This window comes from Equus przewalskii, chromosome 31 (genome assembly GCF_037783145.1).
Source record: "Equus przewalskii isolate Varuska chromosome 31, EquPr2, whole genome shotgun sequence".
Classification (NCBI taxonomy): Eukaryota; Metazoa; Chordata; class Mammalia; order Perissodactyla; family Equidae; genus Equus; species Equus przewalskii.
The window spans coordinates 7,370,226-7,390,335 of record NC_091861.1 but is presented as its reverse complement, the minus strand read 5'-3'; the positions used below and the strand labels follow the sequence as shown (position 1 = coordinate 7,390,335).

The window sequence follows — 20,110 nt, the reverse complement described above, 5'->3', positions numbered from 1 at the left end:
CTGCAACGGATACTATGAACAAAACGAAAAGACAACCAACCGAGAGAAAATATTTGCAAATCATATATCTGACAAGGGGTTAATCTCCAAAATATATAAAGAACTCACACAACGCAACAACAAAAAAACAAAATACCCTATCAAAAATGGGCAGAGAATATGAACACACATTTTTCCAAAGAAGATATAGAGATGGCCAACAGGCACATGAAAAGATGTTCAACATCACTAATCATCAGGGAAATGGAAATCAAAACTACACTAAGATATCACCTTACACCTGTTAGAATGGCTATAATCACCAAGAAAAAAAATAACAAATGTTGGAGAGGATGTGGAGAAAAGGGAACCCTCATACACTGCTGGTGGGAACGCAAACTGGTGCAGCCATTATGGAAAACAGTACAGCAATTTCTCAAAAAATTAAAAATAGAAATACCATACGACCCAACTATCCTACTACTGGGTATCTATCCAAAGAACTTGAAATCAAGAATTCAAAGAGACTTACGCACCCTATGTTCATTGCAGCATTATTCAGAATAGGCAAGAAGCGGAAGCAACCCAAGTGCCCATTGACCGATAAATGGATAAAGATATAGTGCATATATATATACAATGGAATACTACTCAGTCATAAAAAAAGACACAATTGTCCCATTCACAACATGGATGGACCTTGAGGGTATTATGTTAAGTGAAATAAGCCAGACAGAGAAAGACAAACACCAGATGATTTCACTCATATATGGAAGATAAACTAACATGTGGACAAAGAGAACAGATTAGTGGTTACCAGAGGGGAAGGGGGTTGGGGGTAAGCATAAGGGGTGAAGGGGGACATTTATATGGTAACTTACAAATAAGAATGTACAACTGAAATTTCACAATGTTATAAACTATTATGACCTCAATAGAATAATTTTTTTAAAAAAAAACTTAATAGAAATAAGCAAAAAAAAATACCAAAACTTAAATGATACGGAATGGTGGGGAAGGGGGGGGAGCAAAATGGTGGGTGAGCTGACCCGGGATTCTCTCCCCTCCAAAATACAACAAAAGATTGGAAGAACTGAATTTCAGAGAATAAACATAATGCCAGCTCGTTAGAGACCTACAATACCAAGAAGGTGGAGATCATAAACCTAGCTTTACACCTTCGGAGGCGCTGGAACGCTAGGAGAGAACATCACTCCCTCCCCTAGAGTCTGCGATCGCTGCGGCGCGGGTCGGGAAGGAGCGGGGGAGGGGCCACGCGACCGAGGGATCATCCAGGACTCCTGCCGCTGATTCAGTGGAGACCCGCTGACGGGGGGAAAGCTTCCGTCCGCGGGGACCCCATAAATCAAGGGCCTCGGGAGACCAGAGAACAGAACTGATCTGAATCCAGACCAGCACGTGTGAGTAACAGCCCCTCCCCCCTAACAAAGCCAGTGGGTGCAGCCATCTTGCCCCAAGGCAGAGAGCTAACACGCCGCTCTCGACCCCCATCTAGTGGCGACAGGCTGTAACTGCAACTGAATTCTACCACCATGAGAAAAAACCGCTCCTCTACCATCCAGCAATTTATAAAAGCCCCAGACCAGAAGGAAAACAATAAAAACACAGAATTAAGTCCTGAGGACTTGGAATTAGTAAACTAAGTGATAATAAATTCAGAGCAGCTATAATAAAAAAACTCAATGAGGTAGAGAGAAAGATAGAGAAACAAGCCGAGTTCTGGAGTTACTTCACAAAAGAGACTGAAATCATAAAGAAGAATCAAACAGAATTACTTGAGATGAAAAACACAACGGACCAGATAAAACAGAATACAGATACCCTGAATGCCCGTGTAGACAACCTAGAGGAGCAAAGTAGCATAATCGAGGACAGACAGGCTGAATGGCGCCAGACAGAGGAAGAAAGAGAACTAAGAATTAAAAAAAAATGAGGAAAATCTCCGAGAGAGAATGGATTCAATGAGGAGTAAGAACATAAAGATCATAGGAATTCCCAAGAATATGGAAAAGGAAAATGGAGCAGAAAGTGTGCTTAACGAAATTATTGAAGAGAACGTCCCAAATCTAGGGATCAATGGAGAAATGTGTGTAGAGGAGGGTTTTAGATCTCCTAGATTTGTCAATGTAAAAAGACCTACTGCAAGGCACATAGTAGTAAAGCTGGCAAATAGGAATGATAAGGAGAGAATACTCAGGGAAGTAAGGAAAAAAAAGAGAATAACCTATAAAGGAGCCCCTATCAGACTGTCAGCGGATTTCTCTACAGAAACCCTACAAGCTAGGAGAGAATGGAGTGATATATTCAAAGCTTGAAAGGATAAAAACCTTCAGCCAAGAATACTCTATCCAGCAAGAATTTCCTTCAGATATGAGGGAGAAATTAAATCTTTTCCAGACAAACAAAAGTTAAGAGAATTTGTAACTAAAAGCCCTCCATTACAAGAAATCCTCAAGAAGGCTCTCATACTTGAAAAAAGAAAAAAGGGAGAAAGGGGACACAATCCACAGACTAGGGAGACCAATGGATAGAACCAGAACAGGATAGCAAATATTCAATTATAGCATTAGGGTAAAGGTAAGGAAACTACCAAAACAAGGATGATCTTAGCACTCTAACTACAAATTAATAAGACGAGTTGGAATAAAAAATGAAAATAATTATTTAGGAGGGGAAGAGCAAAGGGTCTAAATCAGTATTGATCAAGTAGGTAAGAGACCACCAGAGATTAGACTATATTATACACGAGATTCTAAATACAAACTTCAAGGTAGACACTAAAATAAAGTACAGAACAGAGTCACAAATCATAGATAAGGAAAAATCTAAGAAACCCAGCATAAGAAATTGCAGTATTAAATGGGTAGTCTAAAGCACACAGGAAAAGAAAGACAGGAAAACAAGATAATGAGTGATAGATTGACAGCATTAAGTCCACATGCATCAATAATCACTCTCAATGTGAACGGATTGAACTCTCCAATAAAAAGACACAGAGTGGCAAAATGGATTAAAGAACACGATCCAACAATTTGTTGCCTCCAGGAAACACACCTCAGCCCCAAGGACAAACACAGACTCAGGGTGAAGGGGTGGAGGACAATACTTCAAGCAAATAGCAAGGAAAAAAAGGCAGGTGTTGCAATTCTCATATCAGACCAAGTGGATTTCAAAATAAGACAGGTAAAGAGAGACACAGAGGGACAATATATAATGATCAAAGGGACACTTCATCAAGAAGAAATAACGCTTATAAATATCAATGCACCCAACACAGGAGCAACAAGATTCATAAAGCAACTATTAACAGACCTAAAGGAAGATGTTAAAAACAACACAATAATAGCAGGGGACCTCCACACCCCACTCACATCAATGGACAGATCATCCAGACAGAAAATCAACAAAGAAATAGTGGAGCTGAATGAAAAACTAAAACAATTGGACTTAATAGACATATATAGATCACTCCACCCTGAAAGAGCTGAATACACATTCTTCTCAAGTGCACATGGAACATTCTCTAGGATAGACCATATGTTGGGAAACAAGGCAAGCCTCTACAAATTTAAAAAAATTGAAATAATAACAAGCATCTTCTCAGATCATAGTGCTATAAGGCTAGAAATTAATTACAAGAAAAATGCTGAGAAAGGCACAAAGATGTGGAGACTAAACAACACACTACTGAACAAGCAATGGATCATTGAAGAAATTAAAGAAGAAATAAAAAAATACCTGGAAACAAATGAAAATGATAGCATGCCATACCAACTCATATGGGATACAGCAAAAGCTGTATTAAGAGGAAAATTCATCGTAATACAGGCACATCTTAACAAACAAGAAAAATCTCAAATAAGCAACCTTAAAGCACACCTAACTGAACTAGAGAAAAAAGAACAAATGAAGCCCAAAGTCAGCAGAAGGAGAGAAATAATAAAAATCAGAGCAGAAATAAATACTATTGAAATGAAAAAGGCAGTAGAAAGGATCAATGAGACAAAGAGCTGGTTTTTTGAGAAGATAAATAAAATTGACAAACCACTAGCCAGACTTACAAAGAAAAAAAGGGAGAAAGCTCAAATAAACAAAATCAGAAATCAGCGAGGAGAAATAACAACAGTCTCTGCAGAAATACAACAGATTATAAGAGAATACTACAAAAAACTATATGCCAACAGAATGGATAACCACTCTTATTTAACATAGTACTGGAGGTCCTGGCCAGAGCAATCAGGCAAGAAAAAGGAATAAAAGGAATACAAATAGGGAGGGAAGACGTGAAACTCTCGCTGTTTGCAGACGACATGATCTTATATATAGAAAACCCCAAAGAATCCACTGGAAAACTCTTAGAAGTAATCAACAACTACAGCAAAGTTGCAGGGTATAAAATCAATTTGCATAAATCAGTAGCATTTCTATACTCCAGTAATGAACCAACAGAAGAAGACCTCAAGAATACAATACCATTCACAATCGCAACAAAAAGAATAAAATACCTTGGGGTAAATTTAACTAAGGAAGTGAAGGACCTACATAATGAAAATTACAAGGCCTTTCTGAGAGAATTGGATGATGACATAAGGAGATGGAAAGACATTCCATGTACATGGATTGGAAGAATAAACATAGTTAAAATGTCCGTTCTACCTAAAGCAATCTACAGATTCAACGCCATCCCAATCAGAATCCCAATGACATTCTTTACAGAATTAGAACAAAGAATCCTAAAATTCATATGGGGCAACAAAAGACCCCGAATTTCTAAAGCAATCCTGAGAAAAAAGAACAAAACGGGAGGCCTCACAATCCCTGACTTCAAACCATACGACAAAGCTACAGTAATCAAAACAGCATGGTACTGGTACAAAAACAGGTGCACAGATCAATGGAACAGAATTGAAAGCCCAGAAATAAAACCACACATCTATGGACAGCTTATCTTTGACAAAGGAGCTGAGGGCATACAATGGAGAAAAGAAAGTCTTTTCAACCCATGGTGCTGGGAAAACTGGAAAGCCACATGTAAAAGAATGAAAATTGACCATTCTTTTTCACCATTCACAGAAATAAACTCAAAATGGATTAAAGATCTAAAGGTGAGACCTGAAACCATAAGGCTTCTGGAAGAAAACGTAGGCAGTACACTCTTTGACATCAGTATTAAAAGGATCTTTTTGGACACTATGCCTTCTCAGAGAAGGGAAACAATAGAAAGAATAAACAAATGGGACTTCATCAGATTAAAGAGCTTCTTCAAGGCAAATGAAAACAGGATTGAAACAAAAAAACAACCCACTAACTGGGAAAAAATATTTGCAAGTCATATATCTGACAAAGGCTTAATATCCATAATATATAAAGAACTCTCACAACTCAACAACAAAACATCAAACAACCCAATCAAAAAATGGGCTGGAGACATGAACAGACATTTCTCCAAAGAAGATATACTGATGGCCAACAGGCACATGAAAAGATGCTCATCATCGCTGATCATCAGGGAAATGCAAATCAAAACTACACTAAGATATCACCTTACACCCGTTAGAATGACAAAAATATCTAAAACTAATAGCAACAAATGTTGGAGAGGTTGCGGAGAAAAAGGAACCCTCATACACTGCTGGTGGGAATGCAAACTGGTGCAGCCACTATGGAAAACAGTATGGCGATTCCTCAAAAAATTAAAAATAGAACTACCGTACGATCCAGCCATCCCACTACTGGGTATTTATCCAAAGAGCTTGAAGTCAGCAATCCCAAAAGTCCTATGCACCCCCAATGTTTATTGCAGCAGTGTTTACAATAGCCAAGACATGGAAGCAACCTAAGTGCCCATCAACAGACGAATGGATAAAGAAGATGTGGTACATGTATACAATGGAATACTACTCAGCTGCAAAACAGAACAAAATCATTCCATTTGCAATAACATGGATGGACCTTGAGAGAATTATGTTAAGTGAAATAAGCCAGCGAGAGAAAGATAATCTGTGTATGACTCCACTCATAAGAGGAATTTAAAATTATGGACTAAGAACAGTTTAGTGGATACCAGGGGAAAGGTGGGGTGGGGGGTGGGCACAAAGGGTGAAGTGGTGCACCTACAACATGACTGAAAAACATTAATGTACAATTGAAATTTCACAAGATTGTAACCTATCAATAACTCAATAAAAAAAATTAAAAAATTAAAAAAAGTCAAATGATACGGCTAAAGTCGTGCTTGGAGGGAAATCTTATAGGGTAAATGCCTATATTAGAAAAGAAAAAAATAACCTATCTTTCTACCTTAAGAAACTAGAAAAAGAAGAGCAAAGAAAACCCAAGGTAAGCAGAAGGAAGAAAATAATAAAGATTAGAGCAGAAATAAATGAAATAGAAAAGAGAAAAACAATAGCCAAAAATCAATTAAACCAAAAGTTCTCTGAAAAGATCAACAAGTTCCGACATACCTTTAGCTAGAGTGACCAAGAAAACAAAAATGGATGGATACTTTCTTAACTTGTAAAACACATTTCTCCCCATTCCAATCCAAAAGTCAGTATCATACTCAATGATAAAATACTAAAAACATTCTCATTAAAGTGAGGAATATGACAAATATGTTGAGTATCACCAGTATGTATTTTTTACCATTGATTTGATGGCATTAGCCAATTAGATAATAGGAATAAAAATTGTAAAGGAGAAAATAAAACTACCATTATTTGCAGGTGATATGACTCCTCTAGAAAACTCAAGAAAATCAACTATAGCCATTAAAAATAAGAGAATTTAATAAAGTAGGTGAATACAAAGTTGATATACAAAAATCAATATCTTAAAAAAATCATTATCTTTTCTATATATAAATAAGAACTGATTAGAAAATAAAACAGAAGAAACATCCTGTTAATGGCAGCTAAAATGACAAGAACAAAAGTGTTAAATGCCTGGGAGTACACTTAAGAAATGTGCGAGATCGATGTGGGAACAAGTTTTCAAGTCTACTGAGGGACATTAAGGCTTGAATGAGGGGAACTGCAACCAATTCTTGGATAGGCAGCCTCAATGTCACAAATGTGAAACACCAATAAAAATCCCAACAGGATTTTTTTCTTAGTCAAGTTGATTCTAAAGTACATATAGAAAAATAAATGTGCAAGAATACCTAGGAAAATCTAAAAAGAAAAGAAGAATAATGTCTTACCAGACATTAACAAACAATATAAAGTCACATTAAAACAATTTGATAAATATAGTGACACACTAGACCTAAAGAGATAGAAAGCCTAGTAATAACCCCAAATATATACAAGAATTTAGCTTGTGATGCAGGTAGCATCTTAAATCAATGTATAAAAAATGGATTCCTCAGTAAGTGTTACCAGGACAACTAAGTAGTCCTCCGGAAAAAACAATTAAGTTGCAGTCTTGTCTCATTCCTTATTCCAAAATAAATTCCAGATGTATTAAAGATTTAAACATCAAAAAAAAAAAAAAGAAAGAAAAAGAAGAAATATGAGAGAATTCTAAAACTATAAATTTTAGACTAGGGAAGGGCATTCTGAGCATAAACTCAAGAAGTCATAAAAAGGAGAGAGTTATATTTGACCCTTAAAACTTTTTTCAGTCCTGCTTGGTGAAAAACATAGAAACAAAGTCAAAAGACAAACTACAAACTGAAAAAACATATAACCAATATAAACAGCCAAAGGGCTAATATTCTTAATATATATAAAATTCTTACAAACTAGTAATAAAATAACCTACAATCTAATGGAAAATGGGAAAAAGACAACAGTTTACAGGAAAGGAAAGAAACAGTTTTTAAACATATATGAAAAACATCTCAACGTCATTCAGAGATGAAGTGTCAACTAAAACAAGTAAGATGCTATTATCAGATTAGCAAAAGGCTAGATGTTTGGTTATATACTAAGTTGGTAAGCATTCAGGAAAATAGGCACTATGATATAGTGTTGGTAGAAAGTATAAACCAGTACAATTTCTTTGGAGAATAATTTGACACTACTTAAAAAACTTTAAATCTGCATATCCTATGATCCAGCAATTCTCCATTTTAGGCATCTGTCCTAGAAAAACACTTGCAAATTTATACAAACATGCTTGGGATGCTCACTACAGCATTGTTTGTAATAGTGAAAACTCAGAAACCACTTACGTGTCCATAAAAGGAGAATTTACAAATAAATTATGGTATAAGATTGACTACTATATAATGGTAAAAAGAAATGAAATATTGAAGCCTATCTACCTACGTATCTATCTATCTAAATCAACCAGCATAGCCAGATCTCAAAAACAGACTTTTGAGTGAGAAAAATTACAGAATGGTACATGATACAGTATCATGAAAATAATACTATAAACGTAATTCTAAAACTAAATATATTAGACAACACGATGTATTTTCTCAAATACATTCATAAAGTTTTAGAAGTATTAAAAAGGTCTGAAAGGATAATCACACTAATTACAGTGGTTCCCAGTGAATGAGGGAAGTGGATCTGGAGGGTAGGTAGAGGTCAAAATTAACTTTTTATTTTTTATTATAAACTTTTCACTTTGGAAAAACTGTAGATTTATAGAAATACTGCAAGGATAGTAGAGTTCCTACGTGCCCGTCACCCAGTTTTTCCCAATGTTAACATCTTACATAATCATGGTTTGTCAAAATTATGAAATTAACATTGGTACAATACTATTAACTAAACTACAGACTTTATTTGGATTTTTCCAGTTTTCCCACTAATGTCCTTTTTCTTTCCCAGAATCCAATTCAGGATACCACATCCCATTTAGAAAATTAACCTTTTAATGTAAAAAAAATTTTGTATGCCAGGAGTTATTTAGCATAAATAACAACCAAATTACTATAAAATATATCAGAAAAAGTGCTATTTTTCTTTCTATCGTGTTACTGACCCAGATTTTTAAATAGGGTATTGGTGGCTCACTCAATATAAAGCTGTATCCCTCCATTGAGTGTGGGGAAATATATTCAAACCGTTAGTGGAAATATAAATTATTACATCTTTTATGAATAGCATATTTGGTAGCATCCCCCAAAGTTTAAATGTAAATACTCTTGTAGCAATTATACTCCTAAGGGTTTATTCAACAAATAGAAAATGGAGAGTGACTGTTACTGGGTACAGGGTTTCTCCTGAGATGATGAAAATGTCCTAAAAGGGACTGTGGTGATTGTTGCACAACTCTGCATATATTAAAGCCACTGAATTGAACGCTTCAGATAGGTGAATTGTATGATGTGTGGATTATACCTCAATAAGGCTATTAAAATGACAACAAAAAGTAGGGCTTTGGTGACAGGCGGCCTGCCAGTTTAGTATCAGTCTTCACTTCCTAGCTTTGTCATCTTGAGCAAGATATTTCTCCGTGTCTGTTTCTCATCCAAAAAATGGGAAATATAGTAACCTATCTCATCAAGGTTGTTGAAGACTAAGTCAAAGTAATACATATAACTTAGAACAGGATCTGGCACATACTAAGTACTCAACGAAAACTGGTTTTTATAATTTTTCAGCTCTGGACTGTACTATTTAAAGAAACACACAGACAGAATGCAGACTTAGATGATGTGACTACAAGGGTAAGGGAACAAGCCATATCATGTAAATGAAGACTGAAAGAACTAGGCGTGTTAAGAGGAGAAAAGAGAAAACTCAGAAGACGTAAAACCTTCTCACATATTTGAAGTCTCTATCATGTGTCTTATGTTACAGTTGCTCTGCATTGCTCAGAAGGAAGGACTGTGTAGAACAGTTCCAGAAGGAACGATGTGCCTGGAAGGAGGACAGTGGATAGAGCTGGGGCAGGACGGGTTCACAGTTATAAAGACCAGAGTTTCCAGTATGTTTGAAAATCTTCCTAATAAATAGCTGGAGAAAAAAAAGAACTTAAAGAAACCCCACACTTTTGGAAATTTAAATAATCTAAACAGAGTTAGTCTTTCAAACTATCCTAATAACACAGCTCTTCTAAAGTCAAGACAACTATTTCCTGTTATTTAACTATTTTGTGTATTCTTCCAACCTTGTATCCAACACCTACTGAACCAAGCAATGACACTTATTTAGTCTTAACTGGGTCAAATTTTTAAATTGAACCTTAGATGCTTATGTACATTTGTCCTTGATGTTAGAAAGTTCAAAATACATTTCTGTTCATTTTACAGAATATGAATATATTTTACTATTTGAAATGATCATAAAGGTATGTAAGATTTGGGAGAGTTTTTTTTCGGTAGGGCATATTGCTAGTCATACCTTTAATTTATTTGAGGCCAAATCCTTGGTTGAGAAAATCACCTCTATTATGATCCATCCTACTGGAAAATCTTATAACACTTTTGGGAAAAAAATGAAAGGGAAGTAGGGAATAATTATATCAAAAATTATAAATTTGATAGGAGAAAAATCACGTTATTCTTAAAGTCAATATTTCCTTACCCAATTTTCATTCATTCCTTTGATTCTCACATGACCACTATTATTTTTTTAAAATATACCAAAAAGGAAAAACAAGATATGATACCACGCTATGTATTTTCCTCTTTTGGATAAAGGAAGTCTTCGATATATTTCCTTCAGTGATAAAATAAATGTTTTTCCCCTTTCATTTCCACGCAAAACTCCAAACTGATTCCATATAGCCAAATCCATTTGCTTAATGTCCACTGTCTCCATGCTTAAAAGCAAGCATTGTAAGACCGAGGATTGGCTTTCTACTCTGGTTTAAAGTCCATTAATAAGATAATGGCCTTTTCTAGGTAACTAAAATAGGAGCTGAGCTGGAGCACTGATTTAAAGAAAAGAACTTGTTACTCAAAATGTAATAGAATAATAAATATAAACTTCATTATGCTGAGCAATTGCTCACTTCCTTTCAATGAATCAAAAATTTTAGCACACACATACCTGTGGAACCATGGCAACTCTCTGGTTTCTTTTTGGTGACCTCGTATTTATTTGTCTGTCATCTTCATCAGAAAAGAGTCGACTTCGTTTTGAATTTCTAAAAGGCTACAACAGAAATTTTTTTATTTTATGAAAAGCTGAACACTTTCCATTTTTGTTCCAAAACACAATTCTATACTTGGAAAATACAGCTAACTCTGGATTATCAGCAGTATGGAAGGACGAAGTATGGGTAACACAAAGCATACCAAGTCAAATATGAATAACCTCAGATTTAGAAAGTAGTAAGATACATATTTATGCAGTCTGTTTACAAATGAAACACCCAGCTGATGATTAAAACTAGAACCCTTTGTATACTAGCAGCCTTGAACGGTGAAGAGACAAAAATAAGTTCTGGAAATTCCAGTTCTCATTATGTGGTGCTTGGATTAATACCAGTTGGATGCATCACACGATATGTCTGTTGCATAGGGCTGGGCTGGGATGGAGTGACTACATCATGCTAGAGAGTAAATCTAAACGTAGATAATATTATACTAGATCTGCCGTCAAAAATTGTTAACCGAATTTCCATTTGTAAGTAAAAATACAAGATACCTATAGCAGATACTTAGTAAGTGCTTGTAGAACCAAGGTTTTTTTTAGGTACCCAAAGTACATCATACACTTAAGGGTCTGTAATATGAAAAATTTTACAGTTCATCCTAGGTTCAGAGGCTTTAATTAATAAAGGAAAAGAGAAACAATATCCCAATAGTGCCCACAATCTTTTTCAAATCCTTCTCCCAGCATTCCAGACAGAATTTCGTGCTTAGTTGGAAGGGAAGCAAGTGCAGAGGGCTAGCAATATACGGGCAACATCCAATTGGGTCAAGGCTAGAGGTATGGAAGCAAGTGCAGAGGGCTAGCAATATACGGGCAACATCCAATTGGGTCAAGGCTAGAGGTATGGATCCTTGAAATTGAACCCACTGAGAGTCTCAATACTCTATGGCCTTGACAGGAAGTCCCTCTATCCTGCTCCCCTGCCCTGACCATGGTCAGAGAGGAAGAGAATGATTGTGATAGAACAGACAGAGTGTGGAAAGTCCTGCACTGTCACTGTGGCCAGCTGCCCTGGCTACTGTGACGGCTGCTGTCTATCCCAGCTCCAGGCTTGTTCCATGATGGACCCCTAAAACATCCTGGCTACCTAGCTAGGCAGGGGAGGAGCAGACACCCCCCAAATCATTAGTCATGCTAATTATATGCTTATCTCTACTTTCCACCTCTAAATGCACTTTCCCTTGACCTACACAAGATTTTAATTTCTTACCACTTATTTATATATCTTCTTGCAGGGATCAGAGCCACGTAAAATTTTTTACATTCTAATAAAAGTATGAATTGGGGTTTTTTTTTGTTTTTGCCTATTTATAAAAACTACAGTTACTTAACAAATGCTTAATGATGATTAGGTTCTACAGGCTACAGATTATTTATCTAAATATGATCAAATATTGCTCAGTGACACCGAAAGACTCAAATGTTTGGAGTTGTGGAAAAATCTTGGAAAATTTTTACTATGCTGTAAGAACTTGTACATGACAATAATACAGATAATTTAGCTATCATATCCTAAATTGTAAAAAAAAAACAAAACAAAACTAATTCCTTACCATTTCCACAGCAGAGGCTGTATTCCTGCCTTTCCAAACAGGTGTTTTTTGTAAAGAACTGTACTTTTCATTCCATGTGTTAGATAAGCTTCCCTCTGCAATAAATAATTATTACTAATGAGACTTAAGTTTAGCTCAAAGAATTTCATACTATGAACATTGCCTTTTTAATGACAGCAATATACCTGAAATATTTACCAATATGGAGAAAATATACTGACCATACCAATTCTAGTTTATTACAAATTAAAAATCTCTTCTGTATTTTTTGGTCAAACTCTCTAAACAATGTGACAAGGTAATACATCTTGAAAGTACTAAATTTTCATATTAAAACGTGTGGCTTCTTTCTTTTAGGTTTTCAATAATTCCTCTATTCTAACTTGCCAAGAACTATTTCATACATATAATCTGGCTGAAAGCAGGGCAATGGAAAAAGCTCCTTTTAACCTTGAATTTAGGGCAAATTTCTCAATGTTTTCTGCTTCGATATGTGAAACCCTTGATATCCAAAAATGAACTGTGTGGCGTTTCTATTTTCCTTAATTCAAAGAAATGTCTTCAGAGTTCTATGCAACTAGAAAAAAATCCCATCAAGTAATTGATTAGATATATTATGAAAATAAGGGAGAGATTAATTTTTATAAAAACGATATAATTATATAGAGACAGAAAAGTGAGAGGAATATACACAAGATAGTTATTTTTATTTCTTTCTAGTTGCTCATCAGCATTTTGGTTTTTTTCTATAAGAAATTTATATCACTTGTATATATTTTTTTTAAAAGAGGAATGGTTTTAATTTTGGGAGAAAAAGAATAACAGAATACTTTTTCAGATATATATTTTAAGAAGTACAAAAGAAAAGAGGCGGTGGGCCGGTCCCATGGCCAAGTGGTTAAGTTTTCGTGCTCCGCTTTGGTGGCCCAGGGTTTCGGCGGTTTGCATCCTGGGTGCGGACTTGGCATCGTTCATCAAGCCATGCTGAGGCAGCATCCCATACAGCACAACCTGGGGGACCTACAACTGGAATACACAACTATGTACCGGAGGGCTTTGGGGAGAAGAAGAAAGAAAACAAAAAGAAGATTGGCAATAGATTTTAGTTCAGGTGCCAATCTCTACACAAATAAATAAAAAGAAAAAAGAAAAGAGGTGAGATGGGGTTGATCTTGCTGGGCAAATCAATTAGGGTAATTCTGGAAGATACGTACTCAGGACTTAATCTGGTAAACCACCCATTGAAAGCACCACACAGTAGCTTTAAAAACAAAGTATTAATGAACCTTTGAAAATATCTAGATTGGTTCCAAATTTATTCACCCAGTAGAATCTTGCTCAAGAGGTAAAAGTTCCAAATAAATTACATTGAGAGGGTTGGTCTAACGTACTTCCAGAAACAGACAGCAAGACCAAGGAACATGTCTAACTTTTTTCTCAGAAAAAGAAAAGAACTATCATTCTTTTATTTCAAGAGACTTGCATGATTACTTAAAAGGCAAGATTCTTAAAAAATAAATGATTATGCAAAATATAGCATAGCACACTTGTTTAATAAATGCTTTAACTCTACAAAGATCTGTCAGGAACGTTTAGTTAGAAAGTCCTTCAATCAATAATTCTAAGAAAAAAACAAGGACCAATTCTCCATATGAATTTAAAGTTACGATCAGTGAAAATCAATATTTAAAAGATATAATGAATCATAGAAAGAAAAGAGAAACACTGTATCCAAATTAATTTAACAAATTAAGTTTCTAGCTTATGCCATACTTAAAGATTCATGCTATGATTCTTACCTTTTAAACTGACAAGGGCTTTTGCTGAAGAGCCTGCAATTAAAACAAATCAATATTATTTCACAATCAAAGTGAGAAAAAAAGAACTTGGTTTAAAGGTAAAAGTCATCCTTTTAGCTTTAGCAGTGTTGAGTTTGAAGTGATGGTGGGATGCTCCATCAGAAATAACTAGTAGACAATTGAAGCTATAGACCAGAACTCAGATACGGCAAAAAACTGGAGAGAGACATTTGGAAGTCCTGTTGAAGTTGTGAGAACCAAAGACCTTTCCAGAGAGAAAAATGTAGACAGAGAAGAAAAAGAAAGAGTAAGGGACAGAAACAATTTTAGATCCTCATCCAGAAGTATGCTGGCACTGGAGAAGGGAAAGTGAACTGATATTTATTGAGGCAAAGATGAGAAGGGGATAATATAGTGGGGATAAGAGAAAATGGAAATGACCCAGGCACTGTCACAGCAAGAAAGAAGTCCCTTGGAAGTCGAGAACGCAGGCATGTGCAACACTTAAAGATCCAAGCTGGAAAGGGGAGTTCAGAACAGCCAAGAGGGGCTGGCATGAAGCTGAAGGGATGCACTGACTAAAGCAAACCTTGGTGTATCAGAATAAGCAGGAAGCTCCTCAGACGCACAGAAACTGTACGATTAACAAAGGCCCTCAGGAGATTCTGTTGCAAGGAACTCTCAGGCCCACTTTGAGAAACACTGGGCTACATGTTCCGGTGTGAATAAAGGGTAGGATCTAGGGGTGAGGGGAAGTAGGAATGGATAGGGAAAGAAGTTTTTACGAAAGAAGGAGAACACTAAATTGAAAAATCTCAGGATTGGACACGTATATTGCAAAGAAGTTCAAGTCATTTGAAAAATAATAAAGAATGATCTCTCTCCTTTATATGTGGCATCTAACAAAAAAACCCCCCAAAAACGAACTCATAGATACAGAGAACAAATTGGTTGTTGCCAGGGGCGAGTGGTAGGAGGGTGGGCAAAACAGGTGAAGGGGATTAAAAGATAGAAACTTCCAGTTATAAGATAAGTCCGTCCTGGGGATGTCATAATGCACAGCATGGTGACTACAGTTAACAATACTGTATTGTATATTTGGAAGTTGCTAAAAGAGTAAATCTTAAAAGTTCTCATCACAAGAAAAAAAAATCTGTGTTGCGATGGGTGTTAACTAAACTTACTGTGGTGATCAGTTCGTTATATATACATATATCAAAGCATGATGTGGTACACCTAAAACTAACACAATGTTACATGTTAATTGTATCTCAATAAAAAAAGAAGTTAACAGAAAAAACCCTTTCTATGCTCTAAAATAGAAATTATTCATGGAATTATAGATGAGTAAAATCTCCCTCTTTTAACTTTAAAAAACCGTTTTGAACACTTTTTCTTTTACTATAGTCAAATTATTACTTCGTATCACTCTTCACTTTAAAATTTGTTTTATTTTAGAACCAGCTACTTCTCAGTTACTGTGACATCCATTTATGTTTGAAAGAATATAATCTATGATCAGGCAGTAGTGATGTTATTTGAAAGGTTGGTTTACTTGCATTGAGAAAAGAAATTTTTAAACAGCATGTTCAAAATGTGTGCAAATATCTTTAAAGAGCCAGCCCAATATCATATTACAGAAAACACAAAAATAAAGGATGCTCTCAGGGGATAAAGTAAGAAAGAACAGGAACCAGGAACAAAAATCAGAGAAGACATTAATTCTCCTTTATAAATGAACAATGGATTTTAAATGAGGAGTAACATGAAGTAACACAGTTCCAGCTGTGAAATATTTTTATGCATCTCGGATCCCTAACCCTCAACTGCCTTTTCCTCTGCAGGGCAGTGACAGGCTTGTAGAGCAGATGCCCCTCGACATGGACACCACTCTGATTGGGCTCACCCTACCCTCCTGCCTAGACGTGGAGCAGGGTTTACAGGACACCTTAGCTTCTGCGTGCAAACGGAAGTTTAATGACTAAAAGCAGGAAAGCTGGGGGAGCCGTGGGGGAGAGATGCCATGAAGTCTTGCTAAAAAGCCTCCAACAGTACAACACAAGTGGGAAGCAGCAGTAGCAGACAGGGCACATGTCGATGGAGCGACCAAGAGAAGTCCGGTCATCAGAGAAAAAGCAGTAAGCACTCACTCTTCTGGTGAGTATGCAGAGCGCTGACTGCATCCCAGTCCCCGCTCTGGACACAGGGATAGACAGCATGCAGAGCAGCCAAAGTCCCTGCGCTCAGGGAATTTACATTCTATGGGGGGAGACACACACACACATCAAGTGATAAGTGCTACCAGAAAAAACAAAGCAGGGTAATAAGGATACAGAATGTGGGGTGGCAGTTGAGGGAGGGACACTACTTTTCTATAAGGTGCTCACGATTAGCTTCTCTGAAAGGTGATATTTGAGCAGAGATCTGAAGGAAGAGGCGTGAGCCGCAAGGACATCTATTCCTGCTCCACGAAGGCAAGAACTATATCTTCGGGATTCTGACCTACTCCCTTTTTCCTCTTTTGAGAGACAGTACAGCACAGTGGTTAAGAGCACAGATCGAGCTGAGCTGTGTTTGAATCTTGGCTCTGCTACTTTCTTGCTGTGTTACTTTAAGCTCTCTGTGCTGATTAATTTGTAAAATGGGGATTAAATGAGTTAATCTATGTAAAAGCACTTAGAGAACAATGCACAGAGCACATGGCTAATTTTTATATCATGCTTACTGTACTACTATAATCAATCAAAAAAACTATAAGGTGAGGCCAGCCTAGTGGCGCAGCAGTTAAGTTCAGGCACTCTGCTTCAGCAGCCCGGGCTTTGCCGGTTCAGATCCTGGGCGAGGACCTATGAACCGCTTGTCAAGCCATGCTGTGGTAGGCATCCCACATATAAAACAGAGGAAGACGGGTATGGATGTTAGCTCAGGGCCAGTCTTCTTCAGCAAAAAAAGAGGAGGATTAGCAGCAGATACTAGCTCAGGGCGAAACTTCCTGAAGAAAAAAAAAAAACCACCATAAGGTTAAGAACACAGATTTTACAGGCAAGTGAATTTCATTAAGTTAGAATCCTGCTGTAACTGGGTATGTCCATTCATTCATTCAACAAATACTGACTGAATGCTTCCACAGCACTCTTCTAGGAGCTGGGGTTACCCGAGGGAAAAGAGAGACACAGCCTCTGCTCTCAGGGAGCTGACCCTCTAGTGGGAGGAGACACACAATAAACAAGTCCATAAAATGAGAACTGTACTCAGGCAGTGGCTGGCTATAAAGAAAACAAACAAGGTGATGGCAAGGTGGGGGAGCAACTTCAGCAGGGCTGTGAGGGGGGCTTCTCTGAGGTCACACCTGAAAAGGACCAGCCAGGAGAGAGCAGGCCAAAGCTCCAAGCTGGGAAGAAGCAGGAGGTAAAAAAGCCCTGAGGGAGAACATTTAGAATATTCAAGGAAGACGGGGGCACGGGAAGAGGGGTATGAAAACACATGAGAGAAGTCAAGCAGAGGTTCCAAGTGGAAGGGGAATGCAAGCCTGAAGAAAGAGAAACGGTGCTTCTCTGTGCGGCTTCTAACCAAAGCTAACCAAACACACATTAACAAATGCAAAGCTGCACGGTGACAGCCACCACTAAGAAGTTAGAGTGGTATGAAAAGATTTAATAAGAGGGTGTAACCGTTGTCAAGGAGGACAGAACATAGCTCTCTGAAAAAGCTTATGGAGGAATCTAAAGGAGTAAGTAGAAGTTAACTGGAAGTGAGGAGAAGGAAGAGCCCTCCAGGTAGAGAGAACAGCATGTGCAAAGGCCCTATAACAAAGAAAGCCTGGTGAGTGCAGGGAATAAAAAAGTCTGATTTAGCTCAAAGGGATGGAAGGCGAGGAAGAGAGGTACAAAATGAAGCTGGAGAGGTGGGGAGTGGCCAGACCACACAGGGTCTTGTAGCTACTGAGGTGTTTTAAGCAGCAGGAGACACATACATTCTGCAAGGACCACTCTGGCTGCGTGTGGGTTGAGGGGAGGAGGTGATGCCTTAACAGGAGGCTGAGTGATTAGTACAGAAGAGATGGTAACAGCCTGGGCTAGGGTGATGGTGAGAAGCAGGCAGAACTGAGAGACATTTAGGAGGTAAAAGTTACAAGATTTAGTAAAGACTTAAATATGGGAAGTGAAAGAGAGGCAAGTGCTGAAGACACCCTCTAGGTCTCAGCTGAATGCACAGCGGAGATACTCATTAAGACAGGAGCCACTGGAAGGACCTCTGTCCTGGGGCTGGACCAGGAGGGAGATCTAGAACCCAGGAAGTCTGAGGGGCCTCTGAGGCATCCAGGAGGAGATGTGAAACAGGCAAGAGATATCACGTCTAGGAGCTCAGAGGAAAGATCTGGGCTGAGGACAGCCTCAGTTTCCCACGTATAAAATCAGACTCCTAAGAGGACTTAGCTCAACTGAAATGAGGATTAAATGAGCAAATGTATGTAAAATGCTTTGCACAGCATCTGGTTCACAGTAAATACTCAAGTAATGGTAGCTTTTATCATTGATAACGTTATACGGGCTACTGGCTTATTAGGTAGCCCCCTTGACTAAACTTGGCAAAGAAACATGTTGCTATTTCTGGTATTAAATTGAAATCACTTTCCCTTTTCAAGACTTTGCTCCAGTTTCATTAATAAAGCCTCTTACTCTGCATTAAATTCCATGTAAGTATTTACGTGTACCTGATTTGTGGTACTCTGTGACAGACCAGGTAAGGTGATCCTTGCTTTCAATGAGCCAGGGTCAAGCTCAGCAAGACACCAGCACACAAACATGCAGGCCCACACACACAAACATGCACGCCCACACACACACACAAACACGTACATCCACATACACAAATACATGTCCACACACACAAACACGCATGCCCACACACACAAACACGCATGCCCACATACACAAATGCACATCCACACACACAAACATGCACGCCCACACACATGCACACTCACACATACACACAAACATGCACGCCCACACACACATGCACGCCCACACCCTCCCAACTACCAGAGATGTTACAAAGCAGTATCAGTGATGACTTACACAGTTTCAGAGTGCAACTGGAACTTGAACCCTAGTATGAGTCCTAAGCCTCCACGAAGAACCACACTAAGTCCTCAATTAACGCCCAATGGTGAGAGCAAACATTCCAAATGACAGGTATAAGAAAGCCACTTAAAACACCTTTCCCTTCAACAGAATGACTACAGCAACCAAAATAAAGCTCTGGCGGCGGTGACTTCTGAGAGGTGACCAAACGTCTTCATGATCAAGACAGCAAGGATTTCCAGACAAGCGCCCTGTGCTGAGCAGGCCCACCCTCGTGCGGGAGCCTCCAAACAAGAAACGACCAAACTCACGGACGCTCTCCAGCTGCGCCCCGTCCCATACAGTAGCCACCAGCCACACGAGACTGCTGAAACTTAAATTAACGAAGACCAAGCGAAACTTACAATTCAGGTCCTCAGTCACCCTAGGCTCACCTGGAGCTCCACAGCGCACGGGCCTCGTGGCTACCGTACTGGACACTGCAAAAGAGCACAGCTCGATCCCCGGAAAGGTCCACCGGAACTCAGCGCTGGCCTAGAGCAAATTTAAAACACCAACGCCTTCCATTCAACTTTTCACCAACTTGAACAACTTCAGCTGTTGGTTCA

General features: G+C 37.9%; 1 protein-coding gene across 5 annotated transcripts in view; it reads right to left on the bottom strand.

Annotated features, from left to right (window-relative positions):
* The window catches only part of LIN9 (lin-9 DREAM MuvB core complex component), a 94,378-nt gene that overhangs the window by 73,051 nt on the left and 1,217 nt on the right, over positions 1 to 20,110 (bottom strand). The window contains exons 2-5 of one of the 5 annotated variants that reach the window (XM_070602665.1): positions 19,937 to 20,036; positions 14,416 to 14,448; positions 12,617 to 12,711; positions 10,956 to 11,060 (exon numbers count right to left, since the gene is read on the bottom strand). In XM_070602665.1, the coding sequence (XP_070458766.1) occupies positions 10,956 to 11,060; positions 12,617 to 12,619 (108 nt within the window). In that variant the 5' untranslated portion in view covers positions 12,620 to 12,711; positions 14,416 to 14,448; positions 19,937 to 20,036. Of the gene's footprint in view, positions 1 to 10,304; positions 10,385 to 10,955; positions 11,061 to 12,616; positions 13,671 to 14,415; positions 14,449 to 17,530; positions 17,550 to 19,936; positions 20,037 to 20,110 lie in introns of those variants that run through there. The other 4 variants (XM_070602663.1, XM_070602662.1, XM_070602664.1 and 1 more) reach the window with 4 other exon arrangements.